The 27,759-nt window shown below is 42.8% G+C and overlaps 1 protein-coding gene across 5 annotated transcripts in view; it reads right to left on the minus strand.

Moving 5' to 3' along the window:
• PDE3A (phosphodiesterase 3A) overlaps positions 1 to 27,759 on the minus strand; it is a 203,298-nt gene that overhangs the window by 65,923 nt on the left and 109,616 nt on the right. For 4 of the 5 annotated variants that reach the window (XM_064734790.1, XM_064734800.1, XM_064734824.1 and 1 more), the window contains exon 2: positions 4,897 to 4,947. In XM_064734790.1, the coding sequence (XP_064590860.1) occupies positions 4,897 to 4,947 (51 nt within the window). Of the gene's footprint in view, positions 1 to 1,699; positions 2,137 to 4,896; positions 4,948 to 27,759 lie in introns of those variants that run through there. The other variant, XM_064734807.1, reaches the window with a different exon arrangement.

Here is a 27,759-nt window from a genome sequence, read left to right on the forward strand (position 1 = left end):
CACATACTGTGCTACAATAGGATCAATGATGCAATGCAACATTAGGGTTAGAGGGATTCAAAGGAAATGCTGGAAAAGTAAGGCTGAAAACCAGCTTTCCTTTGAAATAACATCAGTGTCTCTGCATCTTAACAGAAACAACATCACAAATGATTCACTTCCTACCAGAGCATTTATTTATCCTTTTTTCCAAGGACATTTAGGAGGAATGCTGGACTGATCTGGATCAATTAAATTCCTTTCAGTGCAACAAAATTGTACTAATCAACAATGCCTTATTATTTTATTGTGAATAATAATGTGACAGCATGGGATTGTATTTTTAATATGTCTGAGATCTCTACAAGTTCCAAGTGGCATGATTTATCTTTAAACATAAAATATGATATATAATCTTCCCTGTCCTTCTCCCTCTTAATAAAAATGCACAGGAGGATGCTTCTCAAAAACTGGGATGCATTTCTGTCTTTCTTCCTGTCAAACAATTGTTTTTTTTCTACAGATAAAAACTACCATTGACAGTCAGATGTTTTATAAATGGAAAACTGAGATGGAATTATGATTGAGAAGAGAGTGGAGCTGTTCGCTCACCAATATTCTTTCTGTAATTATTTCTTTTATTATCTGAACATCTCAAGCAAAGTATTGAAAAAAAAATCAGAGAATCTTGGAGTGCCTGGAGCAAGAAGTAGGAAATACACTAATCACACTGCCATTCATCACAGCTCAGTCCTGCTGCTGGTGACAGTATTTGCTTTTCCCAGCAGATGTTTACATATGTTCTGTTTGCATCTGCTTTACTCTCCTCTTGGTTAGCACACTTGGAATGACACAACAACCAAGAGGACCCTGAGAACACCAAGGTTCTGCCAATGCCTCAGTGACTTCACACACACACACACATGTATGTATGTAAGATATGAAACACAAAAAAGTCATGCACCAACCCATCAACAGTAGACTACTATTGCCCTTAGCCACTCAGTTTAAAATAGTTTTTAATACTCAGTTTAAAATACTCCTGAAGCCTTTAGAAAAGTCTCCTTTCTGAGACAAGGAGACTGTTTTGGTTAAATACACCTGCATTAGTGGGGCTGCCATGGCATCTCCACCTTCACAAGCACATGCCCTGGCAAAAATCAGCTTTACCAGCAATTGGCAGCATTCTTCTTGGGAAGGACAAATAACCAGCAGCTGCCTCTCCCTGTGTTCAGAGAGCCTCTACAGCCCCATGAGGTCACTGTAATTCTCTTTACAGTGACACTGAGGGCAGACTCTGAAAACACCAAGGTTCTGCCAATGCCTCAGTGACTTCAGACACACACATGTAAGATATGAAACACAATAAAGTCATGCACCAACCCATCAATAGTAGATTACTATTTCACTTAGCCACTCAGTTTAAAATAGTTTTTAATACTCCTGAAGTAAGTCTCCTTTTTGAGACAGGGAGACTTTTTTTGTTAAATATCTCTGCATTAATGGCTTGCCATGGCATCTCCACCTTCACAAGCACATGCCCTGGCAAAATCAGCTTTACCAGCATTTGGCAGCATTCATCTTAGGAATGAAAAATAACGAGCAGCTGTCTCTCTCTGCGTTCAGAGAGCCCCCAGAGCCCCATGAGGTCACTGTAATTCTCTTTACAATGGCCCTGAGGGCAGACAGACACCCCAGACAGATTCCCAGAGCACAGTACCTGGTCCCCAGCGGGAATGGACTCCCACCTGCGCTTCAGCAAGGACAGAGATTTCCGGCTCATCCTCCTCAATCTGCTCTAGAGGCTTTGCCACACTTGACAAAAAAAAGGCTTCTGTCCCAAACCAGTGGCAAGAACCTCAGTTCTGACTCCTGCTCTTCATGGCAGGCTGCAGAGCTCCCTGAAGCACACAAGTTGTGGTGAGCTGCAAGGTGGAGACTGGTCAGAGCCCAGCTTGTGCTGCTGCTCTACAGCATCTGTGTCCTTGCAGTGGCACAGCTGAGGCAGTGAGCAGCTCAGCTCCCAGCCACCTCCCAGGAAGGAGCCTGGAGTAGGTAGACAACACCAGACGCACTCACTCTGGAAATAGCTGTTGCTTAGGAACTGGAGGGGTAAAACGCAGCACCTCGGATGGAGAAGCGAGAGCTTTTGTGGTTACAGAGAATTAAAAAGGCTGGACCTGCGTTCCTCTCTCCATCATCCTGCTTCTACAACGCTGGATTGCTCGATTGCACAGACTCTGGGGCTACGCCTACATCTCCAGCAAGCCAAACAAGCCTTGATGACAGAGCAACAAATTACTCCCACACACCCAGGAGCCCTGGTAAAAACATAAAAACGTGTGCACAGAGTGTGCCCTGGGGCCCACCTGCAAGATCCTGGCAGTACCAAGTACTAGTGTACTGTGTACTAGTGTACTGTGTTCTAGCAGAATGATTAAAGGACAATTTGCATATTTTTTTCTGCAGAGCAATAATATTCCAAGGATGAATTCTGCTAGTCACACTTTCCTGTGGTGGCACGTGCCAGCGTTACAAACATGTATGACTATTTTCCCTTCTCATGATGTGGTTCTACAGATTGCATATATATATTTGAGAGACTTTTCCTTAGGTGGATTGAATATTCCTAAACACTTTGGAATTTCTTTCATTTGGAACTCAGTTTTGAAGTTTCATGCCTAAATTCTTAATTCTAACACATATTAATCTTTAAAATTCAGCACAAAATGTAATGAAATTCACTTTGTACTTCCTGCTTAATTTCAAATCCATAGAGAAAATTCCCAGCACGAAGCACTTAGAGCAGGCAGTGCTGACTTCAGGGATGAAAAAAGAAAGGAAAAAAATAAAGAACAAGTATGTAGCCAGGAACTCCCTGCTCTTTGTAAGGCAACCTATAATTCAATCTAATTAGAGCAGCCTTAATAGTATAATTATTCTAAAAGAAAAGGAATCCTACAACATACATACACATACATGAGGGCAGTCTCAAAAGGGGAGTGCAGTGATGGCCATCCTAGAAGCCTGAGCAAGTTAAATATTGTAAAGACAGCTTTCTACTTGTGCCATTAACATTCTATTGAATTGCAGATGCTTATCACGAGACAAACTGCTGCAAACAGAAATTCCCGTGGGCCCCAGTGCATTTCATTTGAGATCCATCTCTACCTGGAGCTGCAGCACTTTGCATTTCACTCCTACGTGCAGAACAGGAACAGAAAAGGAACATGTTTTCCAAGTGGGCCATTAAGGAGTGTGACATGCACTGTAGTAGCTTCCCCTCATGTTTCAACACATGCCACAGAAAACCTACTAGCTCCTAAAAAAAAAATCTCCTTCACTGAATCAGAGCTTTTTTAATGAGTCTTGATGGAATATCTTCAGGAGTTCATGTGTGGAATTTAGGTTTACATTATGGTAAACCAGTAATTCCACTTCCCTTGTTTCTTCCTAGTTTTTAAGGTATTTAAGTATAGCTAACACATCACTCACCTTAATTTTTCAGCAAGATCTTGGGTTTTTTTTTACACAAGTGCATTTTTTAAAGGACACAAGCTGGCAACAGTGTAACTGAATCACAAAAGGATTAAAAAAGTCTTTTCTATTCTGCAAAAACCAGAATCTCCCTAATTTCTCCTAACCTTTCAAGGAACTTAATTAAATTAGGTTTAATGCTGTTTCTATCTAGAAGATTTTCAGAATAATGTAAAAGAGAAAATCTAAAGCTACAGTGGAATAAGTGAGGCACATTTTCTTCTCTCTAATGAAACTTTTCTTCCTAGGTTTTTGTGTCTGGGCGCAGGATAGCACACAGTAATCAGAAAGCTTGGGTCATTTTGGGACTCTTCACCAGGAACCAGAGAACAAGCGGGAATGCCTTCAAACTGCCAGAGAGTAGGTTTAGATTAAATGTTAGGCAGAAATTATTTTCTGTAAGGATGCTGAGGCTCTGGCACAGGTGCCCAGAGCAGCTGGGGCTGCCCCTGAATCTCTGGCAGTGCCCAAGGCCAGGTTGGATGGGGCTTGGAGCCACCTGGGACAGTGGAAGGCGTCCCTGCCATGGCACTTGGTTGGAACTGGGTGATCTTTAAGGTCCCTTCCAACCCAAACTGTTCTATGATTCTACAGTTTTCTTTTCCCACCTTATTATAGATCCTTTAATGCTTTTATGACACCTCTGGACTGCCATTTGTACAAAATATCCACGTGAAAAATCCTTCACCTGAAGTAAAACCCAGTACAAAAGGCTGGAGCTCTAATAATGTATTTATGTTCTTTCAACACTAGATGGGAAAGGCTATTTTAGCCAAGCAGGAAAATTCCTGAACATCAATACTGGTAGTGATGTGTCGTTTGCAGCAATTGCAATAGATAATTACAAGAGATAGTTATTATAGATAATTTTGAAATTGACTGTGATACCATTAACACTACTGGCATAATTTCCTTCCAGTGGCTTCTCTGCACCTCTCCACACAGTTCTAACACCTGGGTAAACAGTGAAAGGATTTATGGAGAGAGAACCCTCCAAGTTTTAACAAGTTTGTCAGGCTAAAAAAACCCAAAAACAAACCACCAAACAGAACATACCCACGCTGTTTGAAATTGCATGGCTTTGATGTCCTGATGGAGACAGCTGAGTAAGAAATGCTTTCTCCATACATCTAATCCATCCTCCTGCTACTAAAAAACCCTTTCTGTTGGATGACTCAGCTCTGTCTGGATCAACTGTTTGAATTACAGCTCAAAAATTATATTAATGAAAGCTGCCATGGTTTTATGCCTTTTTCCATTGCTCCAAACCCTGCAAATATTAACAAAATTAACAACTTTGCAAACTCAGACGGAAAACTTGCTTGAATGCCTTGAATGTACAAAAAGCCAAAATCAAACACAAAATACTGAGCAACTGACCTGTGAGCCTCTGGGTCCTCGTTTGTGATCCCATTCAGAATGCCCCATGAGCTGCAAAACAAAGAAAAGCAGAGCTAAGTGATAAATTGCACTCATTATTTTAATTGAAACACTCATGCTTTTATATCCATTACACATTTTTCTTGGAAATAAACAGGTTTGCTTTTATGATTTATCTCACAGAGCTTTTAGACTCATAATGAAGCCATGTAACATTGTACCTTTGCATTCAGAACCCAAACACATCTGGCATCACAACTCTGCTGGTGCCAATAAAATCCCCACTGCCACAGATTCAGCTTTAGCCAAATGTTTAATACTGATCTGGCAAAAGGACAGCTGATACATCAACAAGGAGATTACCAAAACCAGGGCACATTTGATTAATCAGCAACGTACATTTTATATCAGCCATGATAATTAGCAACAGCTTTAAATCTGTTTCACCATTGAGTTATGGGGGTTTTTGTACATCTACTCAGGGATTTCTTCTGGGCATTGTTTGCTCCTCCACAAAGAGGAATTGCTTAATTCAAATAAAAAAATATGTGAATGAAAGATAGGAGGGTTAATGTGACATGCACTGACTTACAGCCATGAACATTTTCTTGCTCATTTTTCCCAACATTCTTTCCCAAAGGAAATGCCTTCCCCAGTTCAGAGGTAGGCAAGGAGATTCACAACCCACACTTGTTGCAGAACATACTTTCAAAACATTCATCCCAGGACAAGAGGTTAAAACTACTCTGCAAAATCAGGAAAGCCACATGCGCCTCCTATGATGAGATTTTTTTTTAATCTTCTCCAGGAACTGTTCATCCTTATCCTTTTCTTTCCCAAGGGCTCCTAATTTTTAAGTTACTACTCACAACTATCTATCTCCATAACTGGAGACAAACCACATATGCAGACAGGCATCAAAAATCAGAAATGTCACATCATTTTTTTACCTGATACAGCCTTGTGACTGCCACCCTCATTTTACTGCAATTTTTTCCTATTTTCCATGTACTCTTGGTGGAAACCCTATCTCTGCTGGGTTTCCCTGTTTGCTCTCCATTACTGCATGAAGCACAGCTTTGATGTTTTTTTAAATGAATAACCGATGTGCAAAAACTACCAAGAGATGCTCCTACCAAAGGTTATGTGCTTCAAAGAAACTCTGCCAGAACCCTCCTACCTGTCTTTTCTCTGTGGACAAGAAACCCTCTTCAATTTTAATTCTTAGCCCCTGTGCCTTGGGAGGAAGTAACTCCCGCTTTCCTGATTCACTTGGCTAAAAGAAAATTAATTTAGCTCGAGTCTGACCACTGGTGGCTCTCAGGGTGATACCTTTACCTCCAGGTTCCTATCAGTGGAATTAGCACAAAAAGCAAGCCTCACAGTGAAAGCAGAACATCCATTGTGTAGAGGAGCACATAGTAGAGAAAATCCTGTGCTCCCAGTGCTGGGTTTATTTTCTCTATTCAGTCTTTACTGCAATTTTTGATAAAGCTTTAATAAACCTGTTAAAAATTTTTCAAAGCAACTATCATTTCTCACAATAGCTCCCTGAAAAGTGAAAGGTTGCTTTATTACTGCCACCAAAAATGAGAGGTGCAGTCACAAGCCAGGCCTGGAATCACTAGTCCCATATGTAGGGATGCTCCCAGTGCAGCCAGTCCCAGGAAAACACTGAAGTGTGTCAGGGTGGTCACCTGTGGTCAATGGCACTGTCATATTTTATGAAAAAATCCCTTGCAAGGATTTTTCTCCTGAGAAGCCTCAGAAAAGAAATGTAAACAATAATTATCTGATTGCTTGGAGTGTGATCTGGAGATTGCTCACCACCAGGTGCATCTTTGATTGGTTCCATGTGCATTGTGTCGATGTAATGACCAATCTCAGTCCAGCTGTGTTGGGACTCTGGTCAGTCAGGGGTTTTTATTGTCATTCTTGTTCTAGCCTTCTGATGCCTCCTTTCTCTTTCTTTAGTACAGTTTTAGTATATTATTTCTTTTACTATAATATAATATAATATCATAATATAATAAATCAGCCTTCTGAGAACTTGGGGTCAGATTCTCATCTCTCACCTCATCCTGGGGACCACTCACAAACTCAACTTGGCTGTCCCCAGCTAAAACTGTGAGGCTGTTTTTAAGCATTATATCTAATCCATGACCTATGAAATCAACCTTTTCCTACTGCTGTCATAAAATCTTACTTGGCTTTAAAATGCATTTCTCCCTTGTTATCTAAAAATCTGTGCTCATGTCATGCTAGAATGTTCTTGGCATGTGGTGGTCCCTGCTAACACAGAGTAGAGGAATGAAAAATGAAATGGATACCACACAAAAATGCCTCAGAAAGAAGAGAACCCCAAAGGTTATGACAAAATCTCTGCCAGGCCATCATTCTGCAGAGGGATGATTGCCTCAGTGTGACACCCTTTAGCTCAACCAGCCACACTCTGCTCAATTCCTTCTGAACCTGATTTTATTTTCATGGACAAACAGTGCTGGAGCATGATACCCAGAAAAGGAGGAAAGAAAGTATGCCTGAATTATTGGGCTAGGCAGAAATCATGATTTCCACAAGCTGAATAGAAATCAAAAGATAAAGAAAGCAGAATTAAAAGTAAAAGCAAAGCCCAAAACCAAACAAAAACCCCCACAAAAATAAAATTTATAAACCAAACAACAAACCAACTACACTCAGAGAAAACAGAGCGTGTGCATAAATCCACTTGAGTGACTCAATCTTCTGAAATCATGGAAAAAGAAAATAATACACTGCTTAATTGGTGCATGCATCCAAACAGAGATACTGACATAAAAATGCATTTGGAAGTAGGGGCAATTTATGTTTATCACTTACAGATGGGTTTGCTCCAGACCCCACCACCTCCTCTGAAAGTTCTCTGGAATCAATTTGGTCCAGAGTGATGATGAACAGCCTCAGAGCATCAAATTTATTATTCTTACTGACCAGCCAACCAAGGCTATGTGTATCAGCAGCAGAAAGGAGGGATAAAACTGAAATCAAACTCCCACACAGCTTACATGCATGCAGTCTCTGTTAGAATAAAAGGAGCTACTTTACATTTCATCTGAAACTGTCCTGGAAACCCATCTCTGGCAGCTTCAATGCTCACAGATGAAAGCAGCTTTTAGCAGCAAGAACGAGCCTTGCATGTTCAGGGATGCACACAAACATGGCCTGTGCTAAAACCACTGCTTGGTGCTACCCTAAGTACTGACTGACAGCTCTCCAGGGAAAACACTCCCCCAATTCCAGCTGAGCAAAGACCCCAGTTCCAAAATCCCAGGCACAGACAGGAGAGGAGAAGTGAAAGGGCTCATCCTCTTTTGGAGATATAGGGTGTGAGTCTGAGCTCTAAATTTCAGGGGTTTGCTACAAACATCATGAAGCTTCTCAGCTTGTGGTTTTAAAACTTCCGTTCACTAATGCAGCAATACCTTCAAAGGAGTAAGGTGTAAAGTACTGTCTATATTACATCAGATTTTTGAGATAGCCATACTGAAGTAGAACAAAGCCATTTAAAAATTAGCATCTTCAGCCCTCGCCTCTCTAAATGCAGTTCTTCTCCTATATGGTTATTTAATTAAAGCCCCAGCAAATGATTACATAAGGATTTCAACTTTCATTAAAATTCATAAACCATAATTCTTAGCCTCCTTAGTATTAGAGAACTGGAGGAAAATGTGACCCACACAGATTGTAGAAGATCTAAGTAAATCTAAAAAGGACAGAAAGCAAAGTATGACAATTTAAACCTTTTTAGCTGTTTATAAGTCCTATTTTTCCCTTATACAATCTTTTCTGGACCAGGGTTTTAATTCTGGCACGACTGAAACATCAATACTGCTAACTATGCAATTGCTGGAAAAAAAAAAAAAAGAGATAAAAACCTCCAACAAAGCAAACCAGAAAAAAAACAACCCCAAAAATGAGTCAGAGTAATAGAAAAGGCATAATATTATTATAAGGACCTCCCCAACAGGGCACAAGTCAGGGAAAAACGCCAATATTTAAAATGCAAGCAGTCCCATGTATATTCTTTGAAAGGGGAGGGAATCCTCAGCAGCAGAATGCAGCAGCATTTTGAAACCAGATGGATTTATTAAAGCATTGTTTAAACTCAGCACAGTTTCATTAGAGGGAATGGGCAGATACTTTCCTTGTAAGCATTAGAGAGGACCAATGAATTAATTACATTTAGTGTTTAATAAAACCCTTTAAATCCATTCAAAGTCCATTCTAATTCTATTCAGATTATAGACTATTACTCTGGAACTTGATTGTGACACATATTTACACGTACATAACACTTTTACTGTTCTAAAAACAACCAGATGGTGAGGACAAAAGTGAGCTAAATCAGCCAGTGGAGACACCAAAGACAATAAATGGGATTCAACAAGGCTGAAACAAGACCACACAGGCCAAATGCACTTGGACTTGAGAACCTTGCCCCAGCTCACTGCCTCCTTCTCTTGGATTTTAAAGATTTCCACTGTGGCTGGACACCTCATTCCATTACAGTGAACATAAAAAAGTCCTGCTCTCCCTAGTGGAAAGTGGACACAAGGCAAAGCACAGGAATGTGAGAGAAATTGCTCCTCTGCTCCATCTGGAATTAGGAGCCAAGCACTTGCATCCAACATTTCCCACTGAACTGGCTGTGGTACATGAACAGGGCAGCCTGAGCTCTCCCAAACAGCTGAGAACCTGCAAAAATGCCTTTCTGCCACTCCTGCAAGGACTTAGCACATTTAGTAGTGGTAAAAATGAATTACCAATGAGATGACAAGAAGTTTTGGCTGGGTGGCAGCCAGCAGCTTTAAGAGTTGTGTATATTTGGGAATCAGCATCCAGAAGAGTAAGATAGGAGTACCCAATCAGGCTGGCACCTGGTTTCAGCCTTCACCAAAATAGCAGAGCTTCTATTTAAACATGAGCATAACATCTTCCCTCTTTGGGAGAGATGTAGTTGAATGGGCATGTTGAGGATGTGAAACAGCGTCTCACTGTTGAGCTCTCTGACACTGCCTCCTTACAGCCTGTGCTGAATGGGGCACAGTATGATCCATATTCTCTGAATATGGGTATTAGCCATGCTCCAGTCAGGATCACATTTCCACTGGCAATAAGAAACTGTTTGTTACCAGCATGTAGGCACAAAATGTTCCCGATAAGTTCTTTTTTGGGTAACAAAAAAAAAAGCACAAATTATTTCCTTGATTACATATTAGGGGAAACATTTATTTTTACAAACATGCAGGAGTCAGGTCACACAGAAGCTAACAGGGTGTTTTTGCACATGCTATTTTGAGTAGGATTCCTTCTATCCCATAGACTGTTCCCTGCATTTTCATGGTAATCAAGATAAAAGAAATGATTTACTGACTCGATTGATTTAGGGAAGGAATTTTGGTGTGGACATAATCAGCAGGAGCAGCTAAGCAGGCTGGAGCTGCTGAGATTGACCACTGCCAGATCCTGATAACATAACAGGGGAGCAAGTGGCTGCTCTGACCACCTTCCCCACCGAATGGCAGAACTGCGCCTTGCCCTGGGGCATCCCAGGAGTCAGAGATGCCGTGAGCTGAGAATGATCACACAGAGGCATGTGCAGGCCATGACACACAGACAGCAAAGGCCTCCAGCATTTGGAAAAACAATCCCTTTTCCACAGCCCCTGGCCGGCTCCCAGGGTCAGCACAAAGCACAAGATGTCAGAGCTGCGCTGTTCAGCCAGATGTGTGAGGGCATGCTCGTGTCATCACAGCCACTGTGGAGAGGAAACTCTCCACCCAAATACTCCCAACATCTTCTAGCCCTGCAAATCACCAGACTCAGTTCCAAGACTGGTTTAAAAAAAAACCAAACAACAAAAACCCCAAACAAAATAACTCACCACAAGAAACACACCAAAGCAATAAACTGGGGGTAAGCATTTAAGAGCCATTTAGCTGCTTCCTAATCAAATTGCTTGAATGGTTTCTGGGCTGCTGGACAACAACTGGAAGCAGAGATTAGCTTTTTAAACCACAGCAGAGGCAGAAATGGAAGTTGGAACTTGGTGCTGCTTTGAACTGGAGGCGGGGCACCAACGTTGTACCAACGAGGTACAGTGATGGGTTTGAGGGGGAGCTGCAGTGAATGCCTTCTCTGCAGGCTCAGACCCATGTGGGGATGGAGTTACGGCCTCTGAAGCTGCCACCCTGGGGAAGCTGAAGTGCTGGAGGGAGCTGCTGGGAGGAGAACCTGGCTGGGAGGTGCGGAAAGAGCCAGGGCTGCAGAGAGCACTGCTCAGTGTGCTGAGACACCGTGGCAGCAGGGAGCGGAGAAAGCAAGGCCTTGGAGAGGCAGCAAGGCTGAGGGGAGCCCCATGGGCACAGCAGCACGGGGGACACCCAAAGGCAGCAGCAGTGACAGCAGTGACTGTCCCCAAGGCACAGCAGCACAGGGGACACCCAAAGGCAGCAGCAGTGACAGCAGGGACTGTCCCCAAGGCACAGCAGCACAGGGGACACCCAAAGGCAGCAGCAGTGACAGCAGGGACTGTCCCCAAGGCACAGCAGCAAACCGCCCCGAGCGCTCCAGCAGGGACGCTGCTCCGGGGGAATGAGCTCATCCCTGGCACTGGAGACACAGCAGGAGCCTGCGTGCTGGGGGAGCCTCTCATGGCAGCAAACATCCTTCTTATTTCCACACAATAAACCGCAGCTGACTCCTCCAGGGCAGGGGGATGCAGGGATGCTGCTTTCCTTACAAGGGACACAGACGTGTCACACAGCAGTGGGCTCAGGGCAGCTCCACAGCACCCCTGAAAATGAGCAGCTTTCACTGCAGAGAATGTGAAGCTGCTGGGAAGTTACGGGAAAAAAAAAAAACCACCAAAAAACCAAACGTAGGTGGGAAAAGAAAAGGCACAGGAATATCCACCTCCACACCCTGTATCTGGTTTTATACAAATTTTTGTCACAACTACTTAAACAGATGACAGTAGTAAAACAAATCCATGCGTGTTTCTATTATTTTCACTCCCACCACTGAATTTCTCAGGTCCCTATTAATCCTTCACACATCAAGGAGGATTTTAAACAACAGGTTTGGGAGGCAGAGCTGTAGTAAAATAGAGAAAAGACCTGATTTTGAGGGGAGTGGGGGGTGGAAGGGAGGAGGAGGCAGTGGTTTTTTATTTTGTTTTTTTGGAAGCAATTCTTATTCTTCAGTGATCCTCAATGATGGATTCCACACAAAGAGTTACTTGCAGATGTACTGCAGATTTTTTAACAAAGCTTCCTAAATTAATGATCTAATCTGGATATTTCATTTCAGAATAAATGAGTAAAACAATTAAAATTATCACAAATAGATTTCTTATTCCCTTGAACTGATCTGGTAGATAAATAATAGGCATATTGATCTGGTTGACTAGTAATCCACAAGTAAAAGTGTCCACCAAATGTTTCATATTTGAAAAATTTTCCCACTTTCCCATTCTGAGTGCAGTCATGAAAACCAAAGCCTTAGAGAAAAATATCTACAGTGGTGAGATAAAAGCTGTGAGCACAGCTACTCTGATACCCTCCCAGCTTAGCTACAGAGATAATTTACCAACAGTCCCTTAGAGAAGAAGATTTCTCAGTATGGGAATGCCAGGGCAACACAGCAACGTCAAGAGTGCTAAACATAGCAGCAAGTTAACAAAAGAACAAAAGTATATTGATAAAAAGGAGAAGAATTGCTATTTAAATGTTGCTTGCTATTCACAGTACACACATGAAGTTCCTGGAACTCACAGCTACCCAGTCAAGTCCATTCTGGTGAAATTAAGTTCCTAGAAAAGTCAGAAAGCTCATTTATTTTTTCCCCCCATTGGGAATCATTCTCTGTGCACCAAGAATCCCATTCACAATACCAAGCCTGGCACTAGCTTGATAATTAGACAGCTACTGCAGCAGAGTTAGCAAAGTCTGAAATCATGGTGAGGCATCTAACATAATTTTTTCTTATGTTAAAGAGTCTAAAGATTTCTACAAAAAAATCTGCTCTGAAATCCATGTTTCCAATTCTACTCTCTCTTTATTGTGCATAGCTTTTCTCTCACTTTCCATCTTTTCAAAATCCTGGCATCACACAGGTGTCTATGCACTTGGTGTTGCTAACACAAAGCTCCAAGGTGAGGTGAGCCCTTTTAGGCTGGTTAAAGTGCACAGCAGGGTTTCTGCTTCCACAGAAATGTCTTTTTGCACAGCAATTAAAAACCCACTATAAAAGCAGGTAAAGCTTATCAGGGATTTCTCAGTCAAGCTCTGATTTCAGGTGGATCACCCTCAACATGAACACAGATCATGACAGCTCATATGGAAGGCAAATGAGTTGAGCAAGTTTTATGAGTTTAGCTCATATGGAAAGCCCAATGAGTTGAGCAAGTGCATTCATCAAATGGCTGACCATTCTCTGGTAGTTTGCATAAAAATGGGAATTTTCGAATTGGATTCCCAGGGGATAAGTGTCTACCTCACAGGAAAAAGAAAACAACCCAAAGAAAACCCCAAACCATCACAAATTGACATCCTTACTGGCAGTCTCAGCAGAAAAAAGCCCTTAGGACTGAGTAAGCTTGGAGGTTTCACCAGACATTTAACCTTTGGAAGTGGTTCCAGATCCAGCAAGGGAAGTGAGCCACTGCAGCAGGGACAGGGACACGTGTGACTCACTGGGGTCACCTCTGCACTGCCCTGTGCGCACAGGATGGCATTTTGGCACAGCTGCCAGCTCAAACTCTCAGCAGAGCAGAGTCACACCCAAAGAGGAAGGGGGCAGAGAGTGAGAGAGGAAAACAGAGATACCAAAGGTGGCAGTGCCACTGTGCCCCAAAAGTGGGAATTCTGTGAGCAACAAATCCAGCAGCCTGACCAAACCAGATCTCTTGTGATAGCATCAGCACTTCCTGAAAATAAAAAAACAGACCTTGCTTATGGTAATACGGCAACTTAGTGTCCATCTGGTGTGAAACACAAAACATGGTGACTACAGGAATTGGTCCCTGGTGAGGCCAAAACAGAGTGAGGCAGAAAGCCAGCCACGTGACAGCTCCAGCAGCTCCTTTTACTGAAACACATTAACTTTAATGGTAGCACTGAGGGACAGCTGCAATGAAGTAATGAACATTTTAAGATAAGGAGAATTTGGCCTCCCACAAAGCAGCCTGACCCACACAGCCTTCAGCCACTCTGAGAGCATCCCTGAGTCTGGGCAGGTAAAGCCTCAGCTTCCAGGGTTGGCCTGGAAAAGAAAAAAGCTTTGCTCTGCCAAGGCTTGTTCCAGCCTCACACCCACACAAACGAGCCACTTCTTTCATTAACACCCCATTTTCCTGCTTCTGAAGCTTCACAAGGCAGAACAGCACTGATATTTCAACAGCTAGATCCCAGCTAGCAAATGTCCTAAAATTACACTGTAGAGTCTGGTAGCTTACTAAAAAACCTCAATGTCAAAACTCAAAGTACATTCAGTTTAAACACACCCTTGGGGGGATTTTCTACTAACTACTTTCTATTTCAGACTATTCACTTTTAGCTCAACCAGCGATGCTTCATCACTCATCCAGGAAAACTCCCCTCTCTGCCACCCAATCTCAATCAACCTGCCAAATTAATTATCACCCTGCATTTGGCTATTGCTAAGAGGGGGGAAAAAAGCAAATAGATGAATGTAGCAGTGACCCGAGCAGAAATGGATGCTCTGAAACGGAACTAATTAAATCAGCTCAGTGATCTCCTTCCAGCACGACACATTTCACCCACTCCATCCCCATCTCCTCCAGCTGTCCTCGGCAGGGAGCTCACATGGGGCTCAGATCCCTCTCCAGCAGCCAACCAGGGATCTTTTCTACTCATCCATGCAGCTGCGTGATTTAAAATAAAGGGGAAAAAAAAGCCGAGTGCCACACAGAAAATTCACAAGGAGAATTTCCCACTGACATTTACATGCAGATTCCTGGTCACAGAAGATGTGTTTCAGTCAGACAGCAGCAGGATTTGATTACCTACCTCAGATTTATGGGACCACAGGCACCAAAACTTTGGTGCTCTGCTGGCTCTATGGAATGAGCAGCGCTCAGAGCAGGGCTTTGCTTTTGAGACCCCCAAGTCAGGCCTTAGAGCAGAGCTGTCAGGACTAACACACAAAGAAAGTGCAGAATTTGTGGGTTTTAGACCAGTGCCATGAATCAGACACCAAGCCTTGTGCTAAGTGCATTCCCAGCCCACGTGCATGCATGGCCACAGCATTTGTGACCCTGCTGACCCTAAAGGAAATACACACAATTTTAGGTTCTCCCACCAGACAATTTTAAGTGACAGTCCAGTTGAAATGCATGCAAAAACACCTTTGTACCATGAATTTCCCTGCTGCTGGCACTGGCACCAATTCCCTTGGGGTCATGCTGCCAGGCACAGCCTGTGCCAGCTGATCCCACCACACTTGAGTAGTGGGAATACCCAAAGGTGCAGGAGCAGGGCAGAAACACCAGCCTCTCCTGTCTCCATGCACTTCACCTCCCACCCTCCTCCTTCTGCAGAACACATCCAGAGCAAGATCAGCACAGGGCAAGGCAACTTAAACAGGGCATGAAATGCCAGGTGACAGCCCCACACTGAAGCGAGATCTCCTTTTACTACAGGGCTGGAATATCAAGTCAATCCCACCTTGCTTTTCCCCCTACATGATTTTAACACACTCTGTGCTTTCTCAGCCATCACAAATTGACATCAACACTGAAATCTGGGTGCCTGTGGGGTCAGGATGCAGGAGCCCATAAAGGAGAGCAGGGACAGCACAGCAACACACAGAGGCAGGACTCTGAGTCATCTCTAGATAGGTGCCTACACAGCAACAGTTTGTCATTCTCACCCATCTGCTGCTCCAAATCACACACACATGCTGTCACATGGGCTCTTCCCCATCTGGAGGGCAGAGATGCTGGGTATAAACAGGGAAAAGCCAGCAAAATGCACACTGGGCTTGTGCTGAACAAGGGGGAACTGGCAGGCACCTTCATCCACCCTAACAGGAGAGGTTTCAGTGGATGAAAAGAGATTAAAAGGACAGGAAGAGACAAAGAGCCAAAATGCCAGGAGAGAAAGCATTCTCACAAACCGCTCTGATTCACTGAGGTGTGTGAAGCACCTCTGACATCAAAGTGTTCACAACAAGAGCTCCATTTTCTTCTCTTCCACTTTCAATTTTCCTATGAAATTCTTTTTTTTTTTCCAGAAAGGGAAACCATGGATAATTGTAGCTTGCCCACTTTATCAGTATAAAGACCCAAATACCACAAGTTGCATTCTGAATATTGAGTGCCTGTGTGCCTTGGGCCCTCTCAATGGGTCCCTTTATTAGGACAAAGACTCCTTGAAGCAGAACCAGGGCCACCAACAACTTTGGTTCAGGCCAAGGTGACAGAGGCTGAGAAACAGATACTTTATGAGCTTGGGAGAACTACAGAAGACAAAAAAAATAACTTCCCTTCTCATACCTAAATATAGAACATAAATAAAAATGTATATAACTGAAATAGTTTTGCTAACCTTAGACTTTTCCTCCCACACCTCCACCCTGTTCCCCCCACCACACACAGTGGAACCCGCAGTTTAATTTGCTTTTAGGGAAAGCAAAGTTCATGGTAAAACACCTGCAGTGCTTCAAGAGAAAATCAGAAGTCCAAGGTGGATCAAGGAGCTGCTCATGTGCCCGGGTCTCACCAAGGAGCCACACAGAGTGAATATTCCCAGTGCCAGGCTGGAGTGTGACATGATCAAAGAGGGGAAAAGGGTTCCCAGTTCTTTGTAATGCCACTTTTTGTTGGCCCTAGGACTAAAAAGTGACATCCAGCCTCCATATGCATAATGCTCCCAACACTTTCCACAGTATTAAATACAGAGGATAAAGGAAGAAGTGTGTAGAAATACAGGCACAGTTATCATTGTATAATACATTTATCAGTGTTCACACTGATAACTACTGATAAGCTCAAAACATTTGGAATCTCTAAAGACAACAGCACTAAATACTTGTACTGTAACTTACAGAAGACACAGCTGGGTTATTTTCTGCTGCTGTAAAAAATTACAGCATTTAGAGTGTTACATCACAGCATTTCATTTGCTTAGAAATTGCACTTCCTGGAATCTGAATCATAGAAGAAAAAAAATCTTCAACATTGTTAAGGGAGGGAGGAAGGGGAGAGAAAGAGAAAGAACCAAATTACATTTTCTCTAAGAGAGAAAGAAGGTTTTTTAACTACCAGGACTGCAAAGAGGAGAACAAAAATAAATGCAAGGACTGCAAACTGAGTTTTCATGGTTGATGGGTGGCCTGCAGCCCTAGCACTGGTGGGAAACCTGCTGCAGGGTAAAGCCCAGCTCGGCCTGGTATCCAAGGCCAGAGGAGCAGATATGGTAAAACATTATAAATATAATAAACAAGCTGCATCCTTCCACTGAGGAGGATGGGCAGGACAGAACAAAATGCCAGAACTAAAGCAAGCTAATGCTAAAAATAACCTTATCTCTCCTTCTTTATCTCAAGGGCCAAATAATCTCAGTTCTACTTGAGAAGACGAGGCAATGCCAGCATCAGGAAGGTCAGAAAGCATGTGAAAATTTACCCAGTAGCTTACCCACTGCCTAAATACCTGCTACTGCAACAGTACAGAATGGCACAAAAACTCCTCCTGTCTTACAGCACAAACACAAGCCAAGTCTTTATTTGAAGAGCACGAGTTAAAAATGCACTTTGGATACCACAGATTTATGTCCTCACATCTGAATATACAAAACTTTTGGGGATTTTTTTCTTCAATTAAATAGCCTTCTGGTGATTCATTAAAAAACTGACTTGTGTTTAATATGAAGTATTTTGTAGAGATACAGATTAATTCATTGTCTCCAGAATGCAAAGAGCACCTGCATAAAGGCAAATAACACAACCAGTTGACTTGACTGGAAGAATTAAACCTCAAAACTCAAATGCTTCACAAATTGAATCAGCTAAAGATTTTGATTTTGATACATGTACTTCAAGGAAGAAAGAGGATATTTATCAGCCATCAGAACAACTTTTTCAACATTTCAATGTCTAGGACAACAGCATTTCAGTTTTGTTTTACTACAGAATGTTGATATTAAAATCTGAAAGGAAAAAAGCCTCAAAACCCAGGGAAAACCCCAGCACAATTGCTTCAGGTTGTAAAGGGTTGACTGACAGAAATGAGCTTTTCTGCTGCTGTCAAACCTCACTCACAGAGTTGCCCAAGATATTCAGGCTGTGTCTCCTGAAATGCTTCCTGCAAGTCTGGTCACTGGGCTGTGAACCTGCTCGTAGGGCAGCTCCTGAGCCACAAGGAGTGGCCGGATTTTCATGACTTCCAGGCTGCTCAGCCTTTCCAAGGCCAGGATGCAGGAGCTGCACACCTGGGAGAGGCAGGAGAGGCAGACAGCAGGGGCTGGCAGCAGCTCACAGCAACCTGAGAGCCAGCTGGAGATGGGAAAAGCGCAGCACTGCAGCCTGCTGTCCCTGCTGTCAGGTGTGCATCACCCCAGGGCACAGGAGCTGCTCCAGCTGCACTGCTGGTGCCCAGCACAGCGTGTCCCTGGGGCACACAGCAAGGAAACACTGGCCAAACCAAGGAAACACCTCCCCAGAGCCAGGCTGTGAGGACCAAGGAGATCTAACAGCATGTGGACACCAGAGAGCAGAGACAGAATGGGGCCAGAGCCTGATCCACAACCCAGGCAGCACACCAAGCTACAAGGCCAACAATTTAATGAATTTGTTATTGAATGGGGGGGCAGAGGGAGAAGAAGGAATATCCTCCAAGCTCATACAACCACCAGGTAACCAAACAAAGAACCCAGACCAGAAATGTGCCAGGAATGTGGCAAGCAGACGGCTGATTTTGTTTTGCTGTCCAGGATTCCACACCAGGAAGGAGTTTCACTCTTGCAGGCAGGACATAGAACTCAGTCTTTTGTCTGGGTGGTACACCTAACTGCTCAGCAGGCAGACAAGTGTTCACTGGTTCTTTTATTTGTTGTTTTGGTTTGTTTTTTTTTTTAAAGGCCACACTTTCACAGAACTCACACAGAATTCACAGAATGACCAGGTTGGAAGAGACCTGCAAGATCATCAACTCCAGGCCAGCCCCAACCCCTCAACTAAACCCTGGCACCCAGCGCCACATCCAGGCTTTGTTAAACACACCCAGGGATGGGGACTCCAGCACCCCCCTGGGCAGTCATTGCAGAACTTTATCATCCTTTTCACAAAAAGCTTTTTCCCAATATCCAACCTGTATTTCCCTTGACACAGCCTAACCAGTGTCCTCTGGTTCTGTCAGTGCTGCCTTCTAAAAAGGGATGCAAAATCCATCCCTAAATCTAGCAAACAAGGAAGTGATGAATTGGCCAATTTAGCTGCTCCAACCTTCTTGACTAATCTCCTCTAATTGTTCCCAAGTCCCTGTGGGAACAACAGGAAGCAGTAACTTCACTTACAGAAAAGGCCCATGGGATTAGCTGTACCAGGGTAGAGTTAATTCATGATTTTTGTCAGATTCTGACCAAACCAGAAGAAAACACCCAAGATATGGAAGAGGTATGAGACAAAGTTAATTTGTATCTGGAGCAGTCAAGAAAAAAGTGAAAAAGAAGACCCCAGATTTCTTTTTAGCTCTTGTTTTTCAAGTTCATTAGCATCTCTCCTATGCCAGAACCATTTCTTTTCAGTTTTTAACTCACAAAGTGCCCAACAATCTCCTGACTGCTAAAAAGTGACTATCTACTGCCTGAGAATTTTTTTTGCCCTAAGAGGACACAGTCAGTACAGCTCCAACACCTCAACTTTCAGCAGCCAAAAAATTGCTTTGTCACTGAATGCAGCTGCAAAAAAGCCAGAAAAACAACTCGCTGCATTTTAAAACATTAATTTCCCAATGTGAGGGAAATTCTTGGCATAACACATGGGGGCCAGGTGGTATTGAATCAGTTCAAGGCAGAACTTTCCTCCAGCCAAAACTCAAAAATTCTCTGGGGTAAAGAAAGTGTGGCTCTGTCCTGGTTCTGTGCTGCTTCTAGAACAATGGGGCCAGATACCCAAGGGGAAATCCTAAGGGCTACTGTAAATAACAAACCCAAACCAGCAGTTACACTTGAGCAAAGAACCACCCTGGCTACCACTATAAATATGATTTTAACCAATCTATCAGCCTGGAAGGCTACAAAAAGGTCAAGGGTGATTATTTAAAGTACCAGTTATCACATAACTGATAGAGGAACAGCATGACTGTGCAGCTCTTAAACCAGAGACCAGATGCCTAGGCCTGAGAAAAGCTTATTATTGAGATTGTGTGGCTGAGGGGGAAAAGAGGTTTTAAAAACACACTCAAATAGCAACCCTTCTTGAAAACAACCATGCTTATACTATCCTGTAATACTAAACTAACACACTGAAAAAGCAAGCAAGCAAACAAGATTGAATATCTACATGAGGAAAATAAAAAACAAGCAACTAAAAAAAGTGGGCAATATTGAATCTGTTTTGAGAATATTTATAAAAATAAAACTTTCCTTTCATAACAGGAACAATTGGTCCTGACAATTTATACATGAAGCAGATTTGAGCTCAGGCAGTTACAACTCCGTCAAAGAAATCTAAGGAAAAACTTACATCGATATCAAATTTCTGCTTTTCAGACTCCTCAACCTAAAGGCTGATTAGATTTAGGAAAAAAATTTAAACAACAATATGATGAAAAAAGAGGCCATGGCCCTGGCAGATGGTATTATAAACACAGGAAAGTGCCAGTATAAACCTTTATCAGGAGACTGGGTTCTCTGTCAAGCCCTGCCTTCCTTCCAAAACATCCCTGCTGCCGCATGTCTGCATCCAGCCAGCTGCAGGCCTAAGAAGAGGCTTCTTATTCATGCTGCATGATGTTTTACAGGTTTGCCGCGGGGGTCACTGGCTGGGAGTCATCCACGTCACACGCCACCAGCCTGGAGCGAGGGGAGCCAAGAAATGCAGGGGGAGAGGAGGGGGCGAGGGGAAGCATCACACTGGGAGCTCTGTGATTGCACTCCTCACTGAAACCTTGGCTGCCCAACTTGCTCTCCTGCTCTGGGGCCTTCCTGCTGCTTTTACACTCAGGGAAATTAAGTACACATACTTCAATGAAGGCTGCTGAAAGGCCTTATTCCCTCTGCTCTTGTTCCGTGCCTTGTTATTTGCAATCACTCTGCAGTTCTAACTCAGCCATCAGTTTTTGTAACCTGCTTGGAGTATCCTGTGCATTTATAAAATGCAAATTGAAAGACATGCCCCACGTGTGATGCAGCCTTCATCCAAGCCAAAATGGAGCTGTCTGATGAAGTCAGTTTTTAAAAGAAAAACTGCTACCCCACCCTCACAGTTTATCACCTTAACCTGCCTCTCTACAGAGGTTTTGGTTTGGTTTTCAATCAGTATCACACAAGTTGTAGGAAAATGGCTTTTCAAATCTGTGTGTTGTTACAAAGAAGAAATATACTCCCACTACAGCCATATCTAAAAAGCAAAGGACCAAATCTGGAGTGACCAGAGCATCTCTTCCAACTGTCTGCAGTCCTGGAGGCAGGGACATATTTGCCTTTCCTTCTCATTCCCTTTCACATAAACACAGAATGACAGAGATGGGTGGAAACATGAGGGCAAGGTAAAAATTTGCCCTTTTTGCTACTGGAATGATTTGCTCATTTAATAGTCAGTGAACTGAGTGCTGAACAATTCAGACTTGCACACCAAATTCAGAGCCATGCCAAGGAAATCATACAAAGCTGCCATGTAATTGCCCAATAAATGATGAACAACAAAGGCCAGAGCTTTTCATTGTTCATTTCCAGTCAAGTCAATATTTCAAAGGTTTTCTGAAAGCGCAGGTATTCTGTAAGTGTCAAACAGAACACGGAGGGGACACTCTTGAAACATTTTCAATTCTTGCTCCACTTTGGGGAGCTTGGGGCTTTTGTTTTCCTTTCTGTCTGTCTCAGGGGATAGGAAGCTTTTTGCTTCACTATTACTCCCTTCTTTTAAAGGTTTCAAACAAGCCCAGCCCTGCCCAGTCAGATGCTCACCTTTTTCTTTTTTAAATGCTAGCAGGTCATTCATAAGGCAGGATATTTTATTTAGTTAGGAAACAGCTGCAATGGAAAGTCACTAGGAAAATATGAGGCAGGTATTTCCATGGAAAGCTTCATAGCCACAAGTTATTTTGCAAAAATTTTAAAAGTTTAAAGTTTTTTTTTAAACTTTAAGTTTAAAAACGTTTTAAAAGTTTAAAAGTTTTGAAGTTTTAATAGTTTTAAGTTTTAGACTTAGTTTTAGGGGTTTTTTTAAGGTAAAGTACATGAAATGTCTATGTTCCTTTCTCTTACCTGTCAAGTCATGATTTGAAAATATGCTTTAAAATACAGTCTGCTCTAAGAGCTCCTTGTCTTGGAGTCACACAGCCAGAGGAGAACTGCACTTTGCACTTTTGAAATACCAGCCTTCCACCCTGAGCCCAAAGCACTGAACAACACATAAAAATCATCAAGGACAGAAGAAGAAAGTGAAAACAATAACCAAATAAGCAAAAAACCTGATGCTTTTAAATATTTGAATTGGTTCAAAATGATGCACATCTAAAAGATGCAGCACTTGCAGGCTATAGATGCATCCCCAGAATAAAGTGCAGCAAATCTCTGTGCATCCCACCCACCCACAGCTTCTGAAGGAAGGGAGAGATGGACAACCAAACCAGAGATTTATGAATGCAAGAAAGCCTCTCCGTGGAGAAATATAGATCTTTCAGGTCAGCAATCCCTAATCAAGGCTGAAAATAGCACTTCAGAGCTATGGTGCATTTCAGAGCAAGTTAAAATTAGTGTTTGGAGTGCTGAAAGTACAGCAGCTCTGCTGGGAGTCCTGTTAATGAGTGTACAGAAGTGTGGTACTGAAGTCCTGTGCCCCACACACACACACTCCTGTCAGCTAACCTAGAAACATTCTGGGCACTAAATCCAAACTCAGTCCTGGTCTATTTTTTGCCATTCTTCCCATACGAGAAACTAAAAATAGGCCCATGAGAACCACACATGGGACTTTGCTCTTCAGATGTTTAACTCTGGCAAACAAACAAACAAACAAACAAACAAAACCAAAACAAAAAACCTGCCCAGCACTATTTATAAAGAGATTCTTCAAGGGTTTTCCAATGTGTGGATGAAGGATATATTTTATATGTAGATGCACACATGATGAGGGAAGGATAACCCTAAGAAACTGTGGATACACACAGCTGCCTATTTATGTATTATCTCTCAAGTTCATTTCTGTATTATTTATTAAGATAAAAACAAAGACATGAAGAAAATGTGGGCATGACCTCAAACAAGTATGAAGTTCAAAAAAAAGAAAAATCCAAAAGTGAAGCAAAATCCTCATTCTTTTGAAGAATCACTGCAGTATCATCAAGCAAGGTTACACAGATGGGTGTAAAAGAATCCCTCTAACACAGTGGGGAAAAAAGAGCTGTTAAATTCTAAATAAAATATAAGCCAGTAAGAAAAAACAAGAATCACCTTGCCTATGCAGTGATGCCTCAGGTTTAGCTTTTATGTTTTTCAGATTCTGTGCTGCTTTAGTGTGTGGGTCTGGGTTCACATCAGGGCATGCTGAGCTCTGTGCACAGAGCAGGGAGACAAAACAATTCCTGCTCCAGCTGGGCACCAAGGACAAATGACCCAAATCTCAGCCCAGAGCACAAACCCCGTGGGCTGGAGAGAGAAAAACAAGCAGGGTGGGACTGCCTGGGCTAAAGCTGGAATGGGACAATGAACTGCAAGGTGCAAATGGAGCAGAACTGATCCCAGGGACAGACCCTGTGCCCCTCGTGCATTTTGGGGCCATTTTGGTTCATCTTGGGTGCAGCCCTGGCTGGGCTCTGGTGCTGCCCAAGGTGCATCCATGGAGGAGATCCTGTGAATAAATCCCTGCTTTATTCTTTAACTCTGTCCAGCCTCTGCTCTAGAGCAGCCTTCACAAGGCATCAGCAGCCCCTCCTGCCTCTGCTAAAGGCCTTTTCCACAAGGGCTGCAAGGCAGCCAAACTGCAGGAAGGTCACTCTTAAACCAGCAAACCTCCACCTTCCCCTACTCCTGTGGAGAAATGCTTCCCTGGTTTAGGACAGATAACCTCCCTGTTGCTATCAACAGGGCTTTGCTATCTGTGCCTGCAGCCAGCTCGGGGGAGCAGATGGCAGCAAAGGCAGATGGCAGAGCACACCGGTTCTGCAGGCCCAGAGCACACCGTGCTGCATCTTCCAGTGGGGAAAACAAATGCTGGGAGACACCAAACTGAGGTGGACTGACTGCCTCAGCGCCTCTGCTGTTTGTTTTCAGGGGCTGAAACTTGAAAGGAAAGAACCGCTGAGTTTCTGCAGGGATGCCCAGCACTGACATCGCTGGGCAGGCTCCCTGCAGCTGGGCAGAAAAGTGCCTGAGTGTTTGTCTCAGCGCACCATCACCAACTCCACTTTTCTCTCATTTCATTCATTAACAGTGGTGCTCTGTCCTTGCAGACTGCTGAACTGCTTCTTATCCAGGTTTTTAAATACTTTGGAGAAGGAGACTAAACAGCCTTATCTCCTAGGTAGAAAAAGGAAACAGAGGGGTAAAAAGTGCCATTGTCCTACTGCTGTGAAAGCTGAGAATCACTGCTAGGAAAAAAGCCACAGTGGCTCAGCTCCAGAGTAACAGCAAGGGACTGCAAAGGGTCAGGGCAGTGAGGAGCTGGAGGAGAGGTGGGACAATCCAGGTCAGAAAACTGCAGTAGCAATGAAAGGGGCATCGGGCAGGTAGGGATTCATAGTGGGACTTGGCAAAACCAAAGTCACGGAACCACACAAAGGCTTGGGTTAGAAGGAACCTTAAACATAATTTCATTCCTTCCATGGGCAGGGACACCTTCCCCTGTCTCAGGCTGCTCAGAGCCTGTCCAGCCTGGCCTGGGACATTCCCAGGGATCCAGGGGCTCTCAGCAGCCTGTCACCATCCTAACAGGACAGAATTTTTCCCTAGGATCTAATCTAAACCTGCTCCCATTGTGAAGCCAGTCCCCCTTGTCCAGGATCAGAGGACAGCAGTGGAGCAGAAGAGACAGGGAGTCGCTGTGGCAGGGACACACAGACTGGCATCTCCAACACAACGTCCCACCAGAGAGCTCCTCAGCACTGGGAACAGGCTGGGCACCATGACCACAGGTCAAAGATAAAGCCAGGGAAAACTCTTGTCAGATGAGTCAAGAGCAGTGAGAGTTGGAAGAAATTCACTCAACAGAGCACTGGAACTTTTCAGACCTTGGGCTGAGACTCATGGCCCTCCCATGGCCAGAGGCAGGCAGACACTTGATCTCTCTGAATTACTGATTCACCTGAATAATGAATGAAAAAGAAATAAAATGGCTGCAAGTAAACAAAGAGCCCCACTTTTTAACTCAAAAATCCAGTTTTACGTCACTCTTTCCTCTACAGCACAGCATGAAGCTTAATGAAGTGGCCATGAGGTGTTTCACTGCAGGGTGAAATATTCTGATTTGGCAAACAGAATAGGCGCTGCCTACAAAAGTGTTTGAATGAGCAGCTGCATTTTCTCCAGAATATATAGCACTAAAACTTAACTCCAAGCTATGGAAATTCTCCTGTCTGTTCCTTTATTTTCTGGGAGCTTTTAACATTCGTCACCACCATATCTGAGAGCTTCAGAAATATTTATGTGAATAAAACTTCCTTAAGGAAGAGAGAGCTAAGACAAAGAATGTCAGGTCAAATCTGTCTACTAATTTGAAAGGTACAGCATGAGAAGTCCAAGGTCTATTTCTGAGAACTTTTCTTATTATATAATTCTTTCCATATTCAGAAGAGTACCCATTGATCTCTGGAAGAATTCAGTAAATAAGATAAGGAGTCAAGCCATCATAAAAACTGGAACTCATAAGAACCTGGATTTTAAACAAACTGCACAAAAAGTCATCACTCTAGAGCATCGCTCACCTATCTTCACCCAGAAATTTTTCCTTCTGCAGTCTCCTGACTCATTCTCTAAACATATTCTGGCATCCTCAAAGATGTGATCTGAGCAAATGCTGCTGCCCTCAGTGCAGAGCACAGATTTACTTCCAGCACAAGTTTGTGTGCAATGAGTGGATCAAAGAAACTATAGGAAAAAGAAATATGCAGAGATGTGTAGGAGATGTATATAATTTTAAAGGTTTAGGGCATGAGGTGGACATGAAGAGGATAATGGGATGCAGGCTACCATAATTTTAGCCTTCTCCTTATTTCTGAAAGCTCCATAAATCCTTCTACAATGTTTGTCAGTGGAGTTTTATGAGCTATACAGTCAGAGAAGTGAGACCTGCCTTCATTTCTGTTTCAAGTTTCATGAATATTTAAACGATGCAGCAAGTGAAATCATCCAGTGTGAACAAGCTCAGAAACTGTGCCTCGTTAAAGTATAATCAAAAATCATTTTAGGTTCAGATTTTTTTTATTTTTTTTTTTTTTAGTTATGTAAGACAAGTTCCATTTACCTGATTCAGTCAAAACATTAGTCTCTAACAGAAGGAACAAAGCAGCCCTTCAATCATAAGTTTGGGTAACCACATAATGTATTAATGAAGGAAGAAAATGAGGTTAAACACCTCTCACAGTTTCTAAATGTTTTCTTCAATGAAGACCAATATTGTTTTGCTAACAATTTATTTTTCCTGGGAACCCATTCTTTAACCCAACAATTTGTAACCCTCTTTAGTGTTCTTCCAGATGGGTTTCTTTGACATGCACTGGTACTGAGTTACCAGTGCTTTTATGTCATTTACCTTGTTTTGGAGTGAAGAAAAATAACCCTGAAAACCAGCATCCCACTGATGAGCACTTGTACTTGAGGCTTCTGCTTTATCAGGTGTCTAATTTAATGCAGGATGTTGGTGTCTGTGCTCAGGGGAAGGACAGAAGGAATGACCATTTGAAGTCCAGCTGGTACAGTAGCATTCAGCTGGGTTTGTAGGGACTGTAAAATACAAGACAGATCTCAAAACCAATCTGTTTTTAAGCCCTCAGACAAGTGACTTTTGCCCCTTCATTCACAGAGTTAATTTTTTTTCTTTTCCTTTTCCTTTAGCAAACAAGTTTCTAAGGCTGAATATTTACATATTCTGAGTTCCAAGAAGAAAAACTGCAAAATATCAAAATAACTAATTACAAAGAAGATCTTTATATTGAAATAGAAAACCTTCCTGCAACAGCTCTACTGCTTACAGTAGCTCTAGTGACCTGGTCAACATGGAAAAATACATTTTATTGAAACATTAGCATTTTTATATCTCACATAAGATTTTTTATTTTTACTTTTTAGCCATAAAAAGCTTCTGGAGTTGAGTTCAAAGCAGCTGTTACTTTGTACTGGGTTTCAAAGACTAATTGTATATACCACTGCACATTTAGCTAAAAACATATGCTTTACTATGAGCATATTTCAAAAAAACCACTAGGCTTCTTCAAAAACATACAGATCTTTGGCTTCATTTGCTCTTCTGGCCAGAATTACCTATGCCTAAGGATGTAAACTCTATCAAAAAATGAAGCTGTTTTGTTGTTGGTTATTTTCTACTCCCTCTTCTCACTCCAGAACAAGACAGTTAAATAAACCCCATAGAGTTTAATCAGGATTGTAAATTCTCTCCTGAGTTGGTTGAGCCTTCAGCTCCCCT

This window comes from Zonotrichia leucophrys, chromosome 1A, assembly GCF_028769735.1.
Source record: "Zonotrichia leucophrys gambelii isolate GWCS_2022_RI chromosome 1A, RI_Zleu_2.0, whole genome shotgun sequence".
Taxonomy (NCBI): domain Eukaryota; kingdom Metazoa; phylum Chordata; class Aves; order Passeriformes; family Passerellidae; genus Zonotrichia; species Zonotrichia leucophrys.